General features: G+C 44.5%; 2 protein-coding genes across 2 annotated transcripts in view; one reads left to right on the top strand and one right to left on the bottom strand.

Moving 5' to 3' along the window:
• Positions 1-10,151: 10,151 nt before the first annotated feature.
• ALG11 (ALG11 alpha-1,2-mannosyltransferase) lies at positions 10,152-17,140 on the top strand. The gene is made up of 4 exons (XM_074982600.1): positions 10,152-10,224; positions 12,541-12,774; positions 13,277-14,208; positions 16,496-17,140. The coding sequence occupies exons 1-4, from the start codon at positions 10,187-10,189 to the stop codon at positions 16,765-16,767; spliced, it is 1,476 nt and encodes a 491-aa protein (XP_074838701.1). The 5' UTR covers positions 10,152-10,186; the 3' UTR covers positions 16,768-17,140.
• A 263-nt stretch (positions 17,141-17,403) lies between these two features.
• The window catches only part of NEK5 (NIMA related kinase 5), a 40,946-nt gene continuing 38,805 nt past the window's right edge, over positions 17,404-19,544 (bottom strand). Inside the window, exon 22 of the mRNA XM_074987331.1 lies at positions 17,404-19,515. Within this exon, the coding sequence (XP_074843432.1) occupies positions 19,347-19,515 (169 nt within the window). The 3' untranslated portion in view covers positions 17,404-19,346. The remainder of the gene's footprint in view (positions 19,516-19,544) is intronic.

Genomic DNA, 19,544 nt, shown 5'->3' with positions numbered 1-19,544 from the left:
GATTTTAAAAAATAGCTGTGAAAATTATGGGATAGAGAGAAGACATAATAAGATGGAGAAAGTTGCATGATGGGAACTCGAATCCAGAGTACCAGCCACCCGTTTCTGCCCTGCCCTGCCATGCATTGTCCTGGTGAGTATGTGCAGCACCAATGAATGCAAGGACTTAAAACTGCGCACACACACACAAGCAATATAACCACCACTATGGCTTTTTGCCAACATAACTTGTACACTACAGACTTTTGCAATGCCTGTCCTTAGCCCCAAATACCACAATCAGGTTCAACTCTACTTCAGATTTACTCTGGCTCAGCTAGAAGTAGAATGTCTCTAAAATGAACCTGACTGAAAATTCATATTATATTTATTTACCATAATATTTTTGTTTTTAAATAACGTAATGTTATCACAACACACTAGTAAAAGCCACACCCCCGAAATTTCTTTCTAAAAACACAGATCTCATTTTACGTTTTACACATCTGCTTCTCTTCCTGTGGTTTTGTATTGTTCCGTACTGTCCCTGGGTGGGCCTTAAACTGTAAGCCTTTTGGAGCAAAGAACTTCCTGAATGGCACAGGTTTGTATTTTGCATAATACCATATATAAAATCATGATGCTACTTTATTTATTACACAACAAGCAGCTGTAATGCATAGTCAGAAGAGACACGAAAACTTACTGTGTACCCAAATGAGCTTAAACTCCTCCTGTTACACATAGGCCCATGCATTTTGGACGCTAAGAGCACACCCCTATAGAAATGCTAAGTTCAAAGAACTGTACTGCATACGGCAAGCAAAGAAAGAACTCAACTGTATAATCGAGTATTAAAGGCCGCATGACTGTCATACGAATACGCCTGCATGCAATTTACTCCAGTTTCACTGTGTTTGATTGCTGACCAGTGGCTTTATCAAGTTGTGCATGCATTGAGTTTAGGAACTAAAAATAAAACAATTTGTATAATTGGGGTGCTGAGAGGGTGCCTAAGACTCTGGAGAAAAAATGTTTAACACCTGTGGATCCCTCTGCCCAGGCAGAATCCCAATGGTTCCACTGGGCTTCAAAGGGCTCTTATTGCATAAAATTTATTTCAGGATGAGGGTCTAGGTAACCAATACAGTAAACCCTTGAAATGCACAATTTCAAGTTGCACTTAACTCACATCAATGCCAGTTAAGCACAACTCAAAATCCCACTCCCCCTGGCCCTGAGCAGCCCCGGCTCAACCCCCTGCGTGCAGCCCCGGTTCAAAATCCCTCCTTCCCGGTTCAACCCCTACCCTCAAGCCCACTCACCACTCACACATGGCTCTGGCTCACGCTCTGGCCCCGTGCCCAGCTCTAGCTCCCTCACGTGTGCCTCCGGCTCAACCCCTCAGCCCTGCTCACCACCTGAGCACAGCTCCAGCTCGCCACCCCTGCCCTGGTCCAGACCCCCTGCGTGTGGCTCAGGCTCACCAATCCCCAGCCCTGGTTCACCCCCCTCCCAGCATGGTTCCGGCTCACTGCCCCTGCACACAGCTCTAGCTCACCCCGCCCCTTCCCCATGTGGCTCCAGCTCAACTCCACCCCCAGCCCTCCCAGCAACCCTTACCCACCCCAGGCTTCAATAATTATATATATGGAGACACACCTCTCATAGAACCGTAAGGGACCTCAGAAGGTCATTGAGTCCAGTCCCCTGCCCTCTTAGCAGGACCAAGCACCATCCTGTTTTTGTTTTTTTTAAATCTATTTTCCCCAGATCCCTAAATTACTCACAAGCCTGGGTTTAGCAGGCCAATGCTCAGACCACTGAGCTAACCCACCCCTGCCTTCTCCCAGAGCCCCAACCCACTGTCAGGCTTAACCCTGCCACCCTGCGCCCCCCCCCACCCCGACTTACATTGCAAAAGGAGGTCCAGGTGCTCCTGCTGCTGCCCCAGCTACAGAACATGCATTCTGCCAGTCACGCGAGGACATGTGGGGAAAACAACCCTTGCGTGAGTCGAGGCGCTACTGTACTCTATTAGCCGTGTGCATGCACAGCCAGTTATCAATTCTGTATGTACTGTGGAAGTAAAAAGCCGTTTCATACACCTCTCCTCTGTGCAGCCCCAGCACGGACAGGCCATAGCCCTTTAAGGCCTTGTTCTGTCCCCTCCCTCTCCCAAGGCGTGGCCGGTCTCCTTGCTGTGGGAGGAGTGGAAGCATTTGCCATCTCAAGGTCATGCTCAAGTCTGCCTGGGAGGAGGCACCTGGATACTGTTTGTGCAGGAGCTCCTGTGAAGGACTGATGGGTTGTGTGATATCATCCACAACAGGGACTCCAGAGCTGGGGCCTGATGGGGCCATAGCACCACCACCCACACAAGGAGTTGGTTTCCCAGGATGCACCTAATTTCCCCACGCACACCCTCTCCTCCCCTGCCCCGCGCACACCCTTCTCGCATGCATACTCCATTACTACAGTAAGAGAACTTAACGAAAAAGAATGCTTTCCCCAGGACACAAATGGAATGCTCAACAGCAGTGGCATTTTTAGCCCACTCAGTACAAAGCAAATTTAGAGGGAAGGTTGTTCGTTACTGAAGCCTACCTATATGGCCCCCTTTCTGCCTCGAGAGACTGTGGTTAGCAGGAGTAGGGAGGATCTATGGGCAGTGTGAGTATGCAGCTTCTCTCAGGCCTACCTAAAGGCCAGCTATAGAGGCAGAAACTGCTCCGCCTTCCAGAGCAGTTGGTCCTCAGTAACTTCAAAGATGTTCCAATGCAAAAATGTTGCATGCCGGCAGAAGAGGGCGGGAGCAGCATAATTCCTCTGGTATCTCAGCCACGCCTGGGTTTACAGAGACAAGCCTTTTCTCGCTGAGAAAAATAAAGTAAGATACGAAAGAAATTCTGCTCTCACTGAAGTTAGTGGAACAAAAAAAGCAGTCCAGTAGCACTTTAAAAACTAACAAAATAATTTATTAGGTGGTGAGCTTTCCTGGGATAGACCCACTTCAGACCACCAGTGGAAAATCATTTACAGGCTCTCCCACTATGCATTCATTAAGATGTGCAAGGTGTTAAGTACAGAAACAGCTTTCTAAAAATGTTGGGACAGTTCACACCTGACAATAAGTGAAATACAGTGCTTGGGGCACTGCAGGTCTCACAAAGGCTGAAGTCACAAGTTAAATAATTTCTAATTAAAATATATATCAGCAGAATATTTAACACATCAAGTGGAAAAAAGTTCTCTTTTTAATATCACATGCAATTTTAGTTCTGCCACAAGAGGGTCTACAGAAATAAAACTAGTATCAGTTCTCTGAACTGACAGACCAATACAAGTTTTATGTGGCATCATCTTTGTTGAAATAGGAGACATCTGCATTATTCTTATGCATACAACGTGTAACTTATTGGTGTCCTTGTTCCATTTGTATTGCTGCCTGACTGGAAGCATAGGGTTAAATCAAAAGGAGGCCCTAAAAGAAAGGAACCAAGAGGTACAGATAAGATAACTTCAAAGGAGTTAAGATAAAAATGGCACCATCCGGGAGTGAATTAGCAGGCTCCATCCAGGCCCTCCAGAGTATGGGATACTCTTCCCATGGGGATGAAAGTGGATTCTAAAACCTCCAAGATGCTAGCAAATGGAGCGGGTCTGAGTCAGCTGGGAGAAGCTTTCCAGCATGTCACTGAAAGCTTACAGGCTTCAAAGATTTAAATGTACACTTGGCCTAAATAAAGGGGAAGGTCAAATTAAGATACACAACTCCAGTGAATAAACCACTTCAAAGTGCTACATTGCTCCTGCTTTATTTTGTTGGAGCACAAACTAACACGGCTTCCTCTCTGTTACAGCTCCAGCTACGTTAATCACGTAACAGGAGTCAACATACCTTAATTTGAGCTTCTGTTCGGTCTTCCTGTCAACCTCCCTTGCTCATTGTGAGGAGCAGGAATACCAGCACCGACTGGGGCACCCTGTGAGTTCAGATGTGCTAAATCATAGAATATGAGGACTGGAAGGGACCTCGAGAGGCCATTGAGTCCAGCCCCCTGCCCCAATGACAGGGCCAAGTACTATCTATCTAACCTGTTCTTAAATATCTCCAGCGATGGAGATTCCACAACCTCCCTTGGCAATTTATTCCACTGTTTGACCACCTTGACAGTTAGGAACTTTTTCCTAGTGTCCAACCTAAACCTCCCTTGCTGCAGTTTAAGTCCATTGCCTCTTGTTCTATCCAGACAATCAACCACAACAACACTGATCGCCCCCGTAGTGAAGACGTACCCTCAGAAATAGAGGGAGCATGATGTAAAAAGGGTAGGCTGTTTCTCCCACCCAAACACAGGAGAATAAGTTGGTCCTGCCTTGAGCTATGGATAGCGAGATAAAAGCACAGGAAAGGAGATGTGTGTACGACTCTGGTTTTAGATCTTGGCCCCGTACGCTTTACAGCTTTGGGTTGTTTCTGAGTCACTTTAATCAAGGGCTGTCCCAGGTTCCCAGAGAAATTTCTGCAGGGTTCAAAGTCCAGTTAGCCCTACTGAAGTAGTAGTCATGGTTGGTTCCCTGAAGGATAAAACCCAGGTCCCAGTATAAGCTGGGGTGCAAGACTCTGAGAAGAGACAGCAGCACACTCTGGGGAAAAAAACCACCCCAAAGTAACCCTGACACCTTAAAAGCAGATGAAACGCTGCAGCAGAATACTCACAGGCCTTCAGTGAGTTATGAGCCAAAAAAAAAAAAAAAGTTCTCCTGTGAGAGGGTGATAATGTAATATCTAAACTTGCAATGCTACGGGAGAGCCTTGTGACCATACAGTGAGGTTTAGGGAGGCTGTGCTGTTTGGTAGCTACCGAAGTTATCTTCTATTGTATAAAGCCCTCTGAGGGGCTATCTTCCAAATTCCTATACTGAAATCTTCAATTTCTGTGGTGATTCAGCCATATAACTGCCACAAAAAGAGAGTGGATCTAATAAATAGAAGATTATGTGCCTGGCAAAAGAAACTTCCTCCTCTACTTGGGCTTCATCGGGGTTGGAAGGGTTAGACTAGGGGAACACAGAGCTGAGCATCATTGGCAGTGTTCCCGCTAATTTTTTTTCCATCCCTGGGTGGAATAAATTTTGTTATGCGCACCAAGGCATGTGTAGACATGCACCACCAATAGAACCACAGGCTGGAAGTGAGGCAGCACCTAAATCTCTCCTGGGCGGCCGCCCAAGTGCTCAGCTTACGGAGAACACTGACTATTGGTATTCCGAATGTACTGTGGCTCCACGTTGCCTGTTCTAGCAACTTCTTATACATGCTAAGCAGGAAGGAATAAGAAATTGATCTTTGCTGTGCCTGCTCCACTTACAAGAACATCCGGGGAAGACATGCAATGCCACTAGCCATTCTTTTGGAACTCTCAAATATAGACACTTGGAAGTACTCCATACCAACCTCAGTTACTCCTAACAAGCAAAGATGTCCCAATAAAATCTATAGCCAGTTGTAATGAAGACAACTGAAAGATGTGATAAAAATCATCTTGGGTATTTCTACCTCCAAACTTGGTCCTAAAACCCAACTGACCAAAACCTAGAAGTCCTGGTTACTCCAAGAAATGGATGTTTCCTACCCCAGCCTTCCCAACAAGGTGGCACAACTGGGAATTTGGTCCAAGTCCTCAGCTTCAAATAAGAATTTCAAGAATTGTACAATAGCTGCCTTCAGGACAGCACGCACCCAGCCTTTCTGCATAGGGATGTGTTGACACACACTCCTTCAGCAACGGGCCCGGTATTTCAACACTGGCTTACAGCAGTCAGAAAAGACACTGATCTAACTCTTAATTCTGGTACCAGAATCTCCACGAAAAAGACTGGCCAAAACTATGCCATACAACAGCGGTTGCTGTCTTTATGGCAGCAGACAAATAAGTATATGTCCAAGTAAGGGGTGCACAGCCTTTTTCACCGGGGGCCACATGGCAATTTTTCCACATGTTCCAGGGGGACCGAACACAAAATAGCCCGAAAGCACCCCCCACCCCCAACCTTAAACCCTTTGCTGCGCCAAACTGCCCACCCCCAGCCTTAATTGCCCTCCGCCGCAGCCCCAAACTGTCTCCTGCCCACCACCAGGCTTAACTCCCGCCTTGCAGTCCGAAACTGCTCTGCCACTGGCCCTGCACCCTGGTCGTCAGGGCTTTGTGGCAGCCAGCCCCAGATTCTGGCTTGTAGACACCACTCGCCTGACTGAAAGCTCTTCAAAATGTGAAAAACCTTAACTCCGTAACAGACTGGAGACTGTGAAGAGTCACCCATCTGGGACTCTCCTGTGATACACCGCAGAAACTACAATGGAAATGAAGACATTTACCTTCAGATTCACAAAGGACCTTAGAACTTCTCTGTATTGCAGCTGATTAGATTTTGCCATCCATGCTTTAACCAGCAACACCTTTCCGCCAGTACAGGAAAGGGGTGGAATTCATTCCCATTATTCAGTGTAAGATTAAATTTATAGAAAGCAAAAGCACATACTAACTGTTTCATGATAAATCATTAATGATACTTTGAACATTTTAGGAAAAAAGAAAGCACCATAAAAATTCTAAGCTCACAGACAAAAGACTATTACCACAGCATTTGTTAAGAACAGGATTGAAGTCTTTGCTTGTAAATTCCTATGTTTCTGCCCTACTTTCCTTTATTACTGAGTAATTTTTTTAAATCCATGTACTATAAAAATCTCATTAATGAAACTGTCATTAAAGTAGTTGTTGGCATTCCGGCCCAACCACAAGCTGCTATGTCAGTAACAAAACAAAACCCAACACCACTGCTTTGTTATGCCCTGTTGTCTTTTTCGCACAATATACTTTTAGTAAATCTGTATTCTTCTCTGGGTACAGTACCTGCAAGGCTCCTGATGGGAATGTGCCCTTCAGACTCCCTGCCCGAGTAGTTTAGCCATTGTTGAAATAAAGCAGGCTGCCTGTAAGTGGTATTTTCTCAGTTGTGTTATGTAGTTTTTTTCCCCTAGGTTGTTCAGTTAATAAACCCACATTACAACTGTGCTTATTAAAATAAGCCACTTTATCTACAACTATGTCATCTTTGTATCTTCTCCCCATAAACTTAGCTTCACTGTGATGAATGCAGATGTGCCCCTTCACATTCCATTTCATTTCTGACCTTTGGACTGTGTACATTGTCTCTCAATGCAGACAAAATGGAAGATAAAATTTTAAAAAATGGTAATAGGAACAATGAAAGAGTGACAAACACCCTCCATTGGAAAATGCATCTAGCAATTTATATGTGCCCCTGTAGAGCAGGAAGTAAATCCTAAATATTCTAGAATATCTATGCAATTAAATCTCTTACTGTTAATGAGTTACATGTGTACTTTGCCAGGAAACTACACTATTTGTTTATTTAGGTTTATCAGGCAGCCAAAGGTCAAGTGTGATTTGAAATAAGTGAAAGTGAACACATACCATTTAGCCATATGAAGAGGCACCTACGTAAATAATTGTGTGTAGGATGAAAATTAACAAAAAAAATGGAAATAATTATAAGAAAGAGGAAAACCTTGCACAGGAATCCACTACCACTGTAGGATCAAGGCCAAAGCAGGTTACTGTGCCTCTTTGGAGCTAACAGATTACTTCTAGAGCAACAAAAAAGTCCTACAAACAACAAAAATTGAAAAAAACTGCAAAGAGAAATTTCAGAGCTGCAATTCATTTGCAAATTTGACACCATCAACCAAGGACTGAACAGAGACTGGGAGTCGCTGGCACATTACAAAAGCAGTTTCTCCATTCTTGATGTTCACACCCCCACATTAGCTACTGATAATGGGCCACATCCCCCCACTCAACTGACTTGATTTGTCCTCTCTTTGGGTGCGTCTACACGACGAACTAACTTCGAAGTTAGGCACTACATTGAAGTAGCCAGAAAAGAGTCTACAAGCATTTTCCTTTCAAAGTTAACTTCAAAGTAGGGAGCCCAACTTTGACATCCTTACTCCATTCCTGGGAATGGAGTAGTGCCCTAGTAAGCAACTTCTAAGTTATTTTTGTAGTGTAGACACAGCCTGTTCACAACTCCACATTAACTGACAATAAAGGCCTGTATCCACTCTGACTGAGTAAACCTTGTTAGCTCTGCCCCCCCCCTTGACTGAGACTCCCTCTTTAAATCCTCCTCTGAACCCCCACCCCCAACTCATGCATCTGACGAAGCAGGTCTTTCCCCACAAAAGCTTATGCTCCAAAATATCTGTTAGTCTATAAGAACAACAAGTAGTCCTGTGGCACCTTATAGACTAACAGATATTTTGGAGCACAAGCTTTCGTGGGTAAGCTTATGCTCCAAAATATCCGTTAGTCTATAAAGGTGTCACAGGAATTCTTGTTGGTTTTTTTGAGCAATCTATTTTATGGGTAGTTTTTAAAAGGACTTAGGTCAAAATTATGTCATTATCTTCTTAAAATCCTCATCAATATGAATTTAAAGAGATGTTACCTTAAACAATATTACCCATTTCAAAAAATAAAACGAGCCCTCAGCATTTACCATTGCCTACCTTTTTGCATTCCTTTTTTCTGAAGCTAGCATTACTTCATTTCTATTTCTAGAAAATATTTTCAGCCTCTCCTGCAGAATAAGGAATTTTAAGCTGCGAACCTTACAAAGGACATTCTTGTATTTTATAGAAAACCTTCCATTAGATTTGTCTTTTAACACCTTGTAACAATGCCTATAGGTTTTAAGTATTCTAAAAGCTTTTTATACTCGGCCAAGTTTCACCTAACAATACCTGTTTAACATTATCTACAAAGAAAAGTGATTATCCATTTACAATCACAGCCTTTATGTTTCTAAAAAAGTGACAATACTTTGCACTTGTAGAAGGCCTTAAATATGAACCTTTCTAGGCAATTCAGCAACACTAATGAATTCAGTCCCATAATACCCCAGAGATCTAGGTAAGCATTAGTATCCCTATTATGAAACAGAGGAGAGATGGGATTTACACAACACTACACAGCAGAGCAGAGATGAGGTTGGAAGTAGAACCCAGAATGCTTTATGCTCTAACCACTAGATAATTTTCACTAGTTTTCATATATTTGAGTGAATGCCCCATGCATGACTTACCTAGGGTGTAGGAAGAAATGTGAAGTCACACCACATTGCCTATGGTCCACTCACCATCATCTTTGCCTTATCCTCAGTAGGAAAACTAGGTTTTGTCTGTTTATAAGTAGTGACAGAGAGTAAAATCCCAATTAAGGCAAGGCAATAAATTGGACACGAGTCAGCAGAATTCCCAGACTCTGCCATAAGCTTTACCTTAACCTGACAACCTGTGCTACAACTGCAATCCACCTGGTTTAGGCCTTCCCTGCCAAAAAAGGCAGGATTTTACAAAGAAACAGGATTGCCTCTTGTGATAGCTCCCATGTAATAAACTAATCCCAGTTGAGATCACCTCTCTTTTCCTAGTGGAGCCCTGCCCGGGGGAAGCACGGGCTCCTCCACCACATGCAGTGGACATGTTTCCGTTATAGCACATACGCTGTGCGGTCCAGAGATTGTATCGTACCTCAACCACATGCAGCAAGTTTTTCCTCCTTTGCACCCACCTTCCCGGGGAGTGGGGGATCCCTGCTGGGGAGGGCAAGACGAAAGCAGCCTGGCCCAGTAGAAGCAGCCCCTGACTCAACAGCAACTGCTCCTTAGGCAGCTCTTTAGGTCATTATCACACCCCAGCCCACGCGCCTGCACTGCAGCCGCCCTGTGGGAACCGTGGAAGCAGGCAGCTGCGGGCTCCCGCTCAGAAGAGCGCGGCACAGCCAGCCACCAGCAAGAGCGGGAAAGGGGGCTCCTAACTGGCTCCTAAGGCGAAGAGCCGAGCCGGGAACGTGATCACACCCCACGCCCCTTAGCCACCACCCTCACCCGTTTAGCGTTCTGACCCCGCCCCATGCCAGCGCCTCTCGCTCCCGGCCACGCCCCCGCCTCCGACTCCGACTCGCCCTTGCGTGCTGAGCCCGCCCAATGCCAGCCCCGCCCCTTTCTCGCCGGGCTCTCCCTGTGACAGCCAATGGAGACGCAGCAAAGGTCGAGCCGCGCCTCTCGCGGCCCAATCGGTTCCGAGGTGAAAGGTTACGCAGTGTTGTCCAAGATGGCGGCGGGAGGGTTGTGTTTGTGCTCTGTGGTCAGGTGAGGAGCGTGCGGGAAGGCGGGAGGAGGTAGTTCCGTTGTCCCCCGGCTCTGCTCAGAGGCCGCCGTTATGTTTCCCCGGCGGGAGCGGTGCCTGTCCAGCCCGCAGCGGTGGCTGGGCTTTTGGAGTCAGTGCGGCAACAGACATTGCACGGGCCCCTTGTCCTTTAAAAACCGACTACCGCCCCTCCCAGCCAGCCCCCGGACAGAGGAGGCAGGAATTCAGAGAGGTGGCAACCCTACGGCAGCCACGGCTACGACAGCAGGCGGCTAGGTCAGTGTCAGAACTCTGCCCGTGTTCCCGACGAGTCTCACGACATCCCGCAGGGGCACGGCCCTGAATAGGGTAATGATGCTGCCTTGACTTTGTACTGCCGACCTAGTCTGGTGCTCCTGAGCCGCCGCAGTCACCTCTCAGACTGGAACTTAGCTCCCAAGTGACTTGGCCGTTTTTGAAAAGTTTACCCCAAATCTCTTATGTGCTGTAGTCCAGAGATGACATCTTAGCACTTCTGTGACTTCCACTGGCTCAGAACCACCAAAGACGGTGGTTCAGGCACAGACTAGGGCGTATGGACTCCTGATTTTTGTTCTTCTCTAAATCTCAGAAATGAGTGGGAAAGCTCAGTCAATTAATAGTTCTGTACCTTAGTTTTGGTGTCTGCGGAAGGGATTACACTGGTTGACCGTGTAGCTGCAGGGATGCTTAGTTCACTATTAGTAAAATAGTTTGGTATCTTCAAAGAAAAGATGCAAGAAAATCACTTTTGTTGTTGTCATGCAGGGGTGTGTAAAGTGGAGGGGGTAAAGATAACCAAAATTCCCATTGGTTTGTTACATTAGACAGGTAGGGGGCTGCTAATTACAGGGACAAAAAGTGGGGCCTGACATACAGTTTGCTCACCCCTGCTGTAATATATCGCATCAGATGTCAAAGCACTGTATGTTGTCCCTGCCCCTCTAGAGTTTACAGTCTAGGTCAGTGGTTTCCAGCCTTTTCATACTCGAGACCACTTTCTCAATTTAAGGGCAGCCCAGGATCTGCCTTATCCCTTCCCTGAAGCCCTCCCCTTCATTCCCACTGCTCTCAGTCACTCATTTTCCACACCCACACTCCCTTTCACCAGGTTGGTCTAAGAGTTTGGGTTCAGGAGAGGGTGCAGGCTTTGGCCTAGGTCTGAGGGATTTGCAGTGTAAGAGAAGGCTCAAGGCTCAGCCTGAGGCAGGAGATTGACAGATTCAAGCTCTGGCAGGGAGTTTGGTTGCAGGAAGAAGCTCCAGGCTGGGACAGTGTCTTGGGTTGCAGGAGGAGATGTGGGGTGCTGGCTGTGGGAGGTGCTCAGGGCTGTGGTTCAGAAGGGGGTTTGAGGTATCGGCCTTGGGAGGGGGCTGTGAGCTGGCGTTTGGGATGCAGGAAGAAGTATAGAGTGCTGGTTCTGGGAAGGGGCTCAGAACTGAGGTTTGGGGTACAGGAAGGGATATAGGATGTTGATTCTAGGGGAGGGCTGGGAGTTGTCCTCCTGCTGGATGGCACTTACTGCAGGCAGCTCCCAGTTGGTGATGCAGTGAGGCTGAGGCAGGTTCTCTGTCTGCCCCAGGCTGGTGCCGTTCATTGAAGGGGACAACACATCTCTGTGGCCCTGAGCAGCAAGGAATGAGGGTGTGTGGCTGTCCCTCTCTGCCAGTACCACCCCCTCAGTTCCCTATTCATGGCCAATGGGACCTACAGGGGTAATGCTTACTTCTTGCAGGCAGGAGCAGCATGCAGAGACTCCTGCCCTCTCTCCACCCCCATGCTGGCCACTTCCCTGAACGAGCTGGCAGTGTGGGGCCAGGACAAGCAGAGAGCCTCCCTTAGCAGCAGCCCCACTCCACAGATATTGCAGTTATTGGGGGAGAATACATGATTGGCCACTGGTCTCTAGGTTATAAGAAGCTAGAAGAGGTGTATAGGATGAACAGGTGAGGAGAAAGGGAAGGATGAAATAACCTATTTCCTTTACTGCTGTCTTGCAGTAAACAGTTGTCAACTCCCACCTACCCAATCTGTGTCTGTTAGTGATATTCTATGGAGTCATGGCAAAGATAACTATTTTGGAATTTTTGTTTTATTATAATTTTAGATCACGTCCACAGCTTGTTGTAACCTTTTGTCTGTTGCGGTCTTCCAAACAGAGATTTGAAACCAAGCTAGTAACAAGCTAGAGGTTAAAACAAGGTCTGATATCAATTACCTCAAGAGAAGTTGTTTTGGAAAAATATATAACATTTACTGTTTTTAAAATGTTTGAATTTGATTTCTCCTGTTTGTTCCAGGTTGCTATGCTCATTGTTCCTCCCTGGACTGTTTCTGAGTGGAGCTTTATGTCTCTGTTTGGTTGTATTACTGTGGGGAGTAAGGCTGTGGCTACAGAAAAGAAAAAATCAGTTTCCCTCAACAGGAAAAGATGGAAAACATCAATTGGTTGTTGCATTTTTCCATCCGTATTGCAATGCAGGTGGTGGAGGGGAAAGAGTCTTGTGGTGTGCCATAAGAGCCCTGCAGAAAAAGTAAGTGCACATGCACAGGAAAGGCAAGTTTATATTGTGTGTCATGAAAAAAATCAGACAGCAATATCGTAAAAAAGTGTGTACTTTTTGGCATCCAATATACAGTTGAGTGGACTGCATCTAATCCAAAGTTGTCTGAGGTCTTCAAACACTGCATCTAAAACCTCTGTACTCTTCGACAAATCCACAGTCTGCACTGCGTTCTCCCTCTTTTTTACTTTTGGCTTGCACTAGAAGGACCAGTTCTGTACTCTTGAAATTTCATCTTCCTAGTGGGAATATCCTGCTGTACCAGTCAAATTCTGCTGAATAACACGTTCCATTAGCCAAAAAAACAACCCTGCATTTTTGCAGATCACACAATTTTTAGGCTCCCAATATGTGATTTAAGGTCAAGGCAAACAGTTGGTTCTTCTGGGAATTTTGAGAAGGCAATAAGTCTGTAGCATATACTCTAACATTTTTATAAAGATTTGTGAAATTCTTCACTGTACTCTTTCAGGTACAAGGATGCAGTATATGTTGTCTATACTGGCGATAAAGATGTCACTGGAGAACAGATTTTAGAAGGTGCTTTCAGAAGATTCAACATCAAATTAACTCATCCTGTGAAGTTTGTGTTTCTAGAAAAACGGTACCTTGTGGAGGCCTCTCTCTACCCACACTTCACTTTGCTGGGTCAAAGTTTAGGGTCTGTGTTTCTTGGCTGGGAAGCTCTTTTGAAGTGTGTTCCCAACGTGTATATTGACTCAATGGGTTATGCCTTCACATTGCCACTTTTTAAGTACTTAGGAGGTTGCCGGGTTGGGTGTTACGTTCATTATCCAACTATCAGCACTGATATGCTTTCTGTAGTTAGGAGTCAGAATGCCAGATTTAACAATGCAGCCTTCATTACAAGGAATCCGCTTCTCAGCAAACTTAAACTTGTGTATTACTACTTATTTGCTTTCGTATATGGATTGGTTGGTTCTCGCAGTGATGTCATTATGGTTAATTCTTCATGGACCCTAAATCACATCCTTTCACTCTGGAGATCTGGCGCTTGCACAAGTGTTGTGTACCCACCTTGTGATGTTCAGACATTCTTGGATATTCCATTACGAGAGGAAAAGAACACTACAGAACATTCCATTGTCTCTGTAGGACAGTTCAGGCCAGAGAAGGACCATCCTTTGCAAATCAGAGCTTTTGCTAAGTTTTTGGAAAAGAAGACTGTGGGACAGCAGCCCTTGCCAAAGCTTATCCTGGTTGGAGGCTGCCGTAATGAACAAGATGAGCGGCGTGTAAACAGACTGAAAAAGCTTTGTGAAGAACTAGGAGTTGACAAAGATGTGGAGTTCAAAGTAAACATTCCATTTGAGGAGCTAAAGAAGTGTCTGGCAGATGCAACTATTGGTCTACACACCATGTGGAATGAGCACTTTGGAATTGGTGAGTACTTCTCCTTGACTATAAGCAGCTTAATAATTGGAATTTAGCTCAAGCACAGAAGTAGCAACTTGCTCACTTTTTCCATTTGAGGAGTGGAGTATGGTGGACCTTATATCTTTCTTGTATGTATGCTGGATAAGGCAGGTTTGAAGCCTAATGGAGGGATTATTTACTTGGCTGTAGCTTCCACAGGCAGAAACTGATGTCATTGGTCATTACTAAAGTATATTAAACAAATGTATTAACAGCACTGATTTACGCAATACAGTCCCGTGTTGTACATAAAGCCTGTTCAGTCAGTTTAAAAGCATAGGGTATGTCTGCCCTGTCCATGCTGCTGTTGGGGGTAGTGCAGTCACTATCACTGGTGGAGCTCTCGCAGGCTGTGTCTACATGGGCACAAATCTTCGAAACAGCCATGCTAATGGCCATTTCAAAGATTACTAATGAGGTACTGAATTGAATATTCAGCGCCTCATTAGCATTAGGACGCTTCCGGCCATGGCGCTTCGAAAGTGCTGCTTTCGAAAGCACGTGGCTCAGTGCAGCTACACAGGGGTCCTTTTCGAAAGGTGCAGGTCCTTTTGAAAAGGACTCCCGTGTAGCTGCACCGAGCTGCACACTTTTGAAGCGCCACGGCCAGAAGTGTCCTAATGTAATGTAGTTCAGTGCTTTCTCAGGATTGTGCAGTGGTCAGAAATGCTTTCTTCTGAGTTCTAGTCCAGGGTCAGTACTTAGAAAAGCTTACTGGTATTGAAGGTACATCTAACAGTCTATCAAAGGAATTCTAGTTCTGGCTGATGCCAATTTATTGGTCTTCTAAATCCACAGTTACTTTACTCATTTCCTCTTTTTTTCCTCACACCAAACACTGCACTTCTTGCCGGAACAGCTAGGGTAACCGACCATCCCGTATTGGTTGGGGCAGTCCCGTATTTGGGATGCCAAAAAGGCACCCCAGCTTATTTTTCAGAAAGGACTAATTGTCCCGTATTTAGGCCCTCGGGGGTGTGGGCACAAGTGCCCATAACTGCTGCTTTTCTGGGGCCAGGAATGCCTGCAGCTACCACTTCCCCAGGGCTTGGTGCAGCTGGGAGGAGATGCCTCTTTTCCCCTTCCCCCCCCCGCCCCATATCTCTCTGTCCCCTATTTGGGACAGGGAGATATAGTTGCCCCTAAGAATGGCATATAGATGCTCCACTGAGATCATAGCCACAAATTGCAGGCTGATTTAGCACCTCACCTTTCAGGGCCTTTTATCTTTAGAAAACACAATTTCAAGCTTTGAGAGAGAACTTTTTTTTTTTTTTTTTGCTACTTCTGGCAGTTGTTGCTCAGATAAGCAGCACGGGCAATAATCAGAATATCTCTTGAGGGTGGTTGTGTAATCTGTAGGGGTTGAGTACAGATGCAATATACCATTTTATTTCCAGCACTCTTCTACTTTTTGAAAGTGTTTGATCTATTGGACTTCAGCTGTTGGTCTCAAGCTAATAATGCTCAGTGCAGTGCAACTTTCATTCTCTGTTTTTTTTCAATAAGTAGTTTATTTGTCATAGTATGCATATACAACTTAGACTAGCAAAATATACTTCTGTGCAGTTTAAAAATCTCAGACTAGAAATCCAAAGTTACAATATAAGCGGGTTATTTCTTGAAAGATATGGCTGAGGTGTCTGGATAGCACTGACAAACAGTTTCTTCTGTTGTAATACCTATACTGTCAGACTGAGCTTGAAATCAGAGGTCAAAACACAAGTCAGTTACTAAGAAATTAAATGTTAAAACAGCACTTAATGTCAACTTAGAATTCAAGCACTATATTTTCCCATACAATTATAAAGCTTTTGCACATTATTGAAACACATAACTAGGGTTAGTCTCCCACCCTCCACTGATTTACACCATTAAAAAGGTATTATAGAAAACTTTGTAGGGTTCAGATAAAAATAACATAACTGGTTTTCCTGTATCTTCTCCACCCTTTCACCACCCAAAAAAGAAAAAAGCTGAGAGTGCAGTTCTGTTTTCACTGACTGTTCTAATTTTTATCCAATCATCTGGAATCTTCATTTTTAGTTTCCAAACCACTATGAAAATTTGAATGTAGGGTTTTCATTGAACATATTTAAAAAACATTTTTCATTGAAACCTTTTCAAAAAAAAATGTTCAGAAGTGTTTTTTCAATGTTTTTGTTAAAATAAATAAAATTCACTGAAAAAGCCCAACAAGCTCTAGGTACGTATGGGAAATGTATTTTTAATAACATGTTTTGTATCTTTTCAGGAATAGTTGAATGTATGGCAGCTGGCACAATTATTCTGGCGCACAATTCTGGCGGTCCCAAACTAGATATTGTGATACCCTATGAAGGACATATTACAGGATTTCTAGCAGAAAATGAAGATGATTATTCTGAGGCTATGGCTCATATCCTTTCTTTATCTCCTGAAAAGAGGCTGGAAATCAGACAAAATGCACGTCAGTTTGTGAACAGATTTGCTGACCAAGAGTTTGAAGTGGCATTCTTATCGTGTGCAGAGCAGTTATTTAAATAAATGTTGTATTTGTGTAAAAATAAGTTGTATATATGTCACCTATAAATATTTTTCTAGTCTATCTAATGATGATATAAAAGAGATTCTATAATTCTCTCAGGACATCAGCTTTTTATAGTAAAGGATTTTTATTAGGGGAGGGGGAGAACCCCATTCCATGAAACTTACCTTTGTGTTTCTAGTGGACTTACAAGGCAGTACTAAACTTCCTAAATTCTTAGTATTTTCTCACGAGTAGTAGAATAGCTTGTGGAAATGCCTCCACGTTTAGTTTGTTGGGTTTGGGTTTTTTGGGAAGACTTAAATAAGGGGCCACATCTACACTGCCCTTCTCTTTTGGAAGGGACATGTAAATGCAGTGGTTTGAAAATGCGAATGAGGCACCAATATGAATATCCACTGCCTCATTTGCATAATGGCAGCCACTCACTGCATTGAAAGTGCTGCTTTCAAAATGCAAACTAGCCATGTAAACAGGGTTCCTTCGAAAGGAAGCCCAGTTTCGAAAGCACCCTTCTTCCTGGAAAAAAATAAGGAAGCAGGGTGTTTTCGAAGGAATCCCGTCTACATGGTTAATTTGCATTTCAAATGCAGCACTTTCAACATGGTGAATGGCTGCCATTATGTAAATGAGACAATGAATATTCATATAGATGCCTCACTAGCATGTTCCAGCCACTGTATTTACTTGCTTCCGAAAGGGAGGGACAGTGTAGACATGGCCAGTATGTTTTCCCTGCCTGTTGTGTTGGCAGGCTTTAAACATGTGACAGGTTTTAAGGATTTACACTGTGTACCAAGTGGCTTTTTTTTTTTTTTGAGAATCAGCTCCTCAAGACAAAAAAAAAAAAAAATCCATTCGTGGTAAAACACTGCTTTGACGTTTCTATTGTTGATTCTACTTGCTCTTTGAGTATAAGCTGCAGTGCTTTATTCTAGAGGGAAAAAGGTGTCAGAATCCCCTTGCAACCCTAAACTGCACCGCCTGCCCCTAGGCTTAAACCCCCCGCAGCCCCAAATTGTTCCAGGCAACTTACCCTCCACCCCACACAGCTCCAAACGGCTCCCCTCCTGCCACAAGGCTGAACCGCTTGCTGCCCCAAACCACTCTCCCCACTTACACACATGCCCAGGATTCAGTGACTTAATTTACCCAGGCCAGGAGCTTTGCGTGCTGTCACATCACCACTGCTCTTCACTGCAGCTGCGCAGTTTCTCCCAGCCCTCTGCCTTTCCCCCACACAGAGCATGGAAGAGGCAGCTTCCAGCATCCTGTGGTGCTGAAATGACTCAATTTAATTGATTTAATGGCTGTTAAACCAATTAAATGGAGTCCTCTTTCAGCACAGCAGGCAGGGAGCCCAAAGAGAGCTTCAGAAGTGGGAGCCACTAATGGCTCCTTAAAGTGCCACATGCAGCTTGGAGCTGCACAGCTGCCTTCCAAAATGGCAGTGCTGGAAATAATGGTGCTGGAATGCTGAACTGTGGTGTTCCAGTAGACAAAAAACCCTGATAAACTGGCATGAAGAATGCTCGTTTATATTTCTGCCGCAAACCTTAACAGAGCCAGATCCTCTCTGAAATATTAAATCTATCTCTGTCTATATTAGGTGTCTTCCTTTCACAATATAAAAAAAAAGTTGTGTTTACAGTTTCATTGCTTGCCCTCTATCTTCATCAAGAAGTCTCATGAAGGAATGCCTAACAGTGAATGCTAGTGCAAAGGGGCTAGGTTCAGAAGAGAAAGGTAAAAAATTACTTAGATGTCTGCAAGGCAGCAGGGCCTGATCAAATGCATCCTAGAATACCCAAGAAGCTGATAGGAGGTATCTGAGCCTTTAGTTATCTTGGGAAGTTGGAGATTCCAGAAGGCTGGAAAAGGGCAAATATAGTGCCCATTAGGGTTTTATATATCCAAATTTCTAATGGTTCTAGTAAATTTTGCTGCTATTAATCATTATAAAAAGCCTAAGTGTGTACATAGTGTGATATACAGTAGGAGTTGTGCAAGTCAAACTATGGGTTCCTGTCTCACTAGCTTACTAGCAAGAGCTACAAACTGTACAGGACAACATGAAAAGCTTCACAAAACGGATGGATTTGGAGGAAGAGCACTAGGGGAGCAGGCATATGAACACTGGAAGAGTACACTTCTGTCATTTCGGAATAGTCAGGAATGGGCTAGTGTGGATAAAGAGATGTGACAGATGAGTAAAGATATGAGCAAGAGCTGACTTTGCTTATCATTCTGCCCTGAGATTTTCAAGAAAGATAACTTTGGCCACTTAAGCAAGTGTCCCAATTGTCAAAAGTGCACCATGCCTAGCAGCACTCATTTGTTTCAAAAGGGTGCTCAGCACTCTGGAAAAGCAGGCCACTTCTTCAGGTGCCCAAATACAGACTGAGGAACCTAACTTTAGGCACCTGGTTTTAAAATATTGGCCCTGCCCTGGTTGCATCTTCCAGCAACTTGTGAAAGTTCTGAAGCAGCAGACAACATCCTATTTTAAGCTGATTGTTGCTTCCTGCCTGCCTTCTCTATTACATATGTCAACAGTAAATGGATCAGTGTTATTGTCTTAAATCTCATCAGGTTTCCCAGGTATTTCACTTCCTGAGTTTACTGCCTCTTCTTCTGGTTTGTCTTTGTTTGCTGACTGGATTGGCACCGCTGCCGGAGAAGTTACTACTTTTTCTAGTGATTCCAGCAGCTCATCCCTCAATTCATCTTCAGATTCTTCAAAATTCCTACACGTTTAACAGAGAAAAAGGATGTT

Source organism: Carettochelys insculpta, chromosome 1 (genome assembly GCF_033958435.1).
Source record: "Carettochelys insculpta isolate YL-2023 chromosome 1, ASM3395843v1, whole genome shotgun sequence".
Taxonomy (NCBI): Eukaryota; Metazoa; Chordata; order Testudines; family Carettochelyidae; genus Carettochelys; species Carettochelys insculpta.
Note: the sequence above shows the minus strand (reverse complement) of the source record. Positions and strands in the feature narration are given on the sequence as shown.

Coding starts and splice junctions, on each gene's coding strand:
- ALG11 (XM_074982600.1), top strand. CDS start 10,187: ATGGCGGCGGGAGGGTTGTGTTTGTGCTCTGTGGTCAG. Junction 10,225..12,540: donor TGTTTGTGCTCTGTGGTCAG/GTGAGGAGCGTG, acceptor TGTTTGTTCCAG/GTTGCTATGCTCATTGTTCC. Junction 12,775..13,276: donor ATAAGAGCCCTGCAGAAAAA/GTAAGTGCACAT, acceptor GTACTCTTTCAG/GTACAAGGATGCAGTATATG.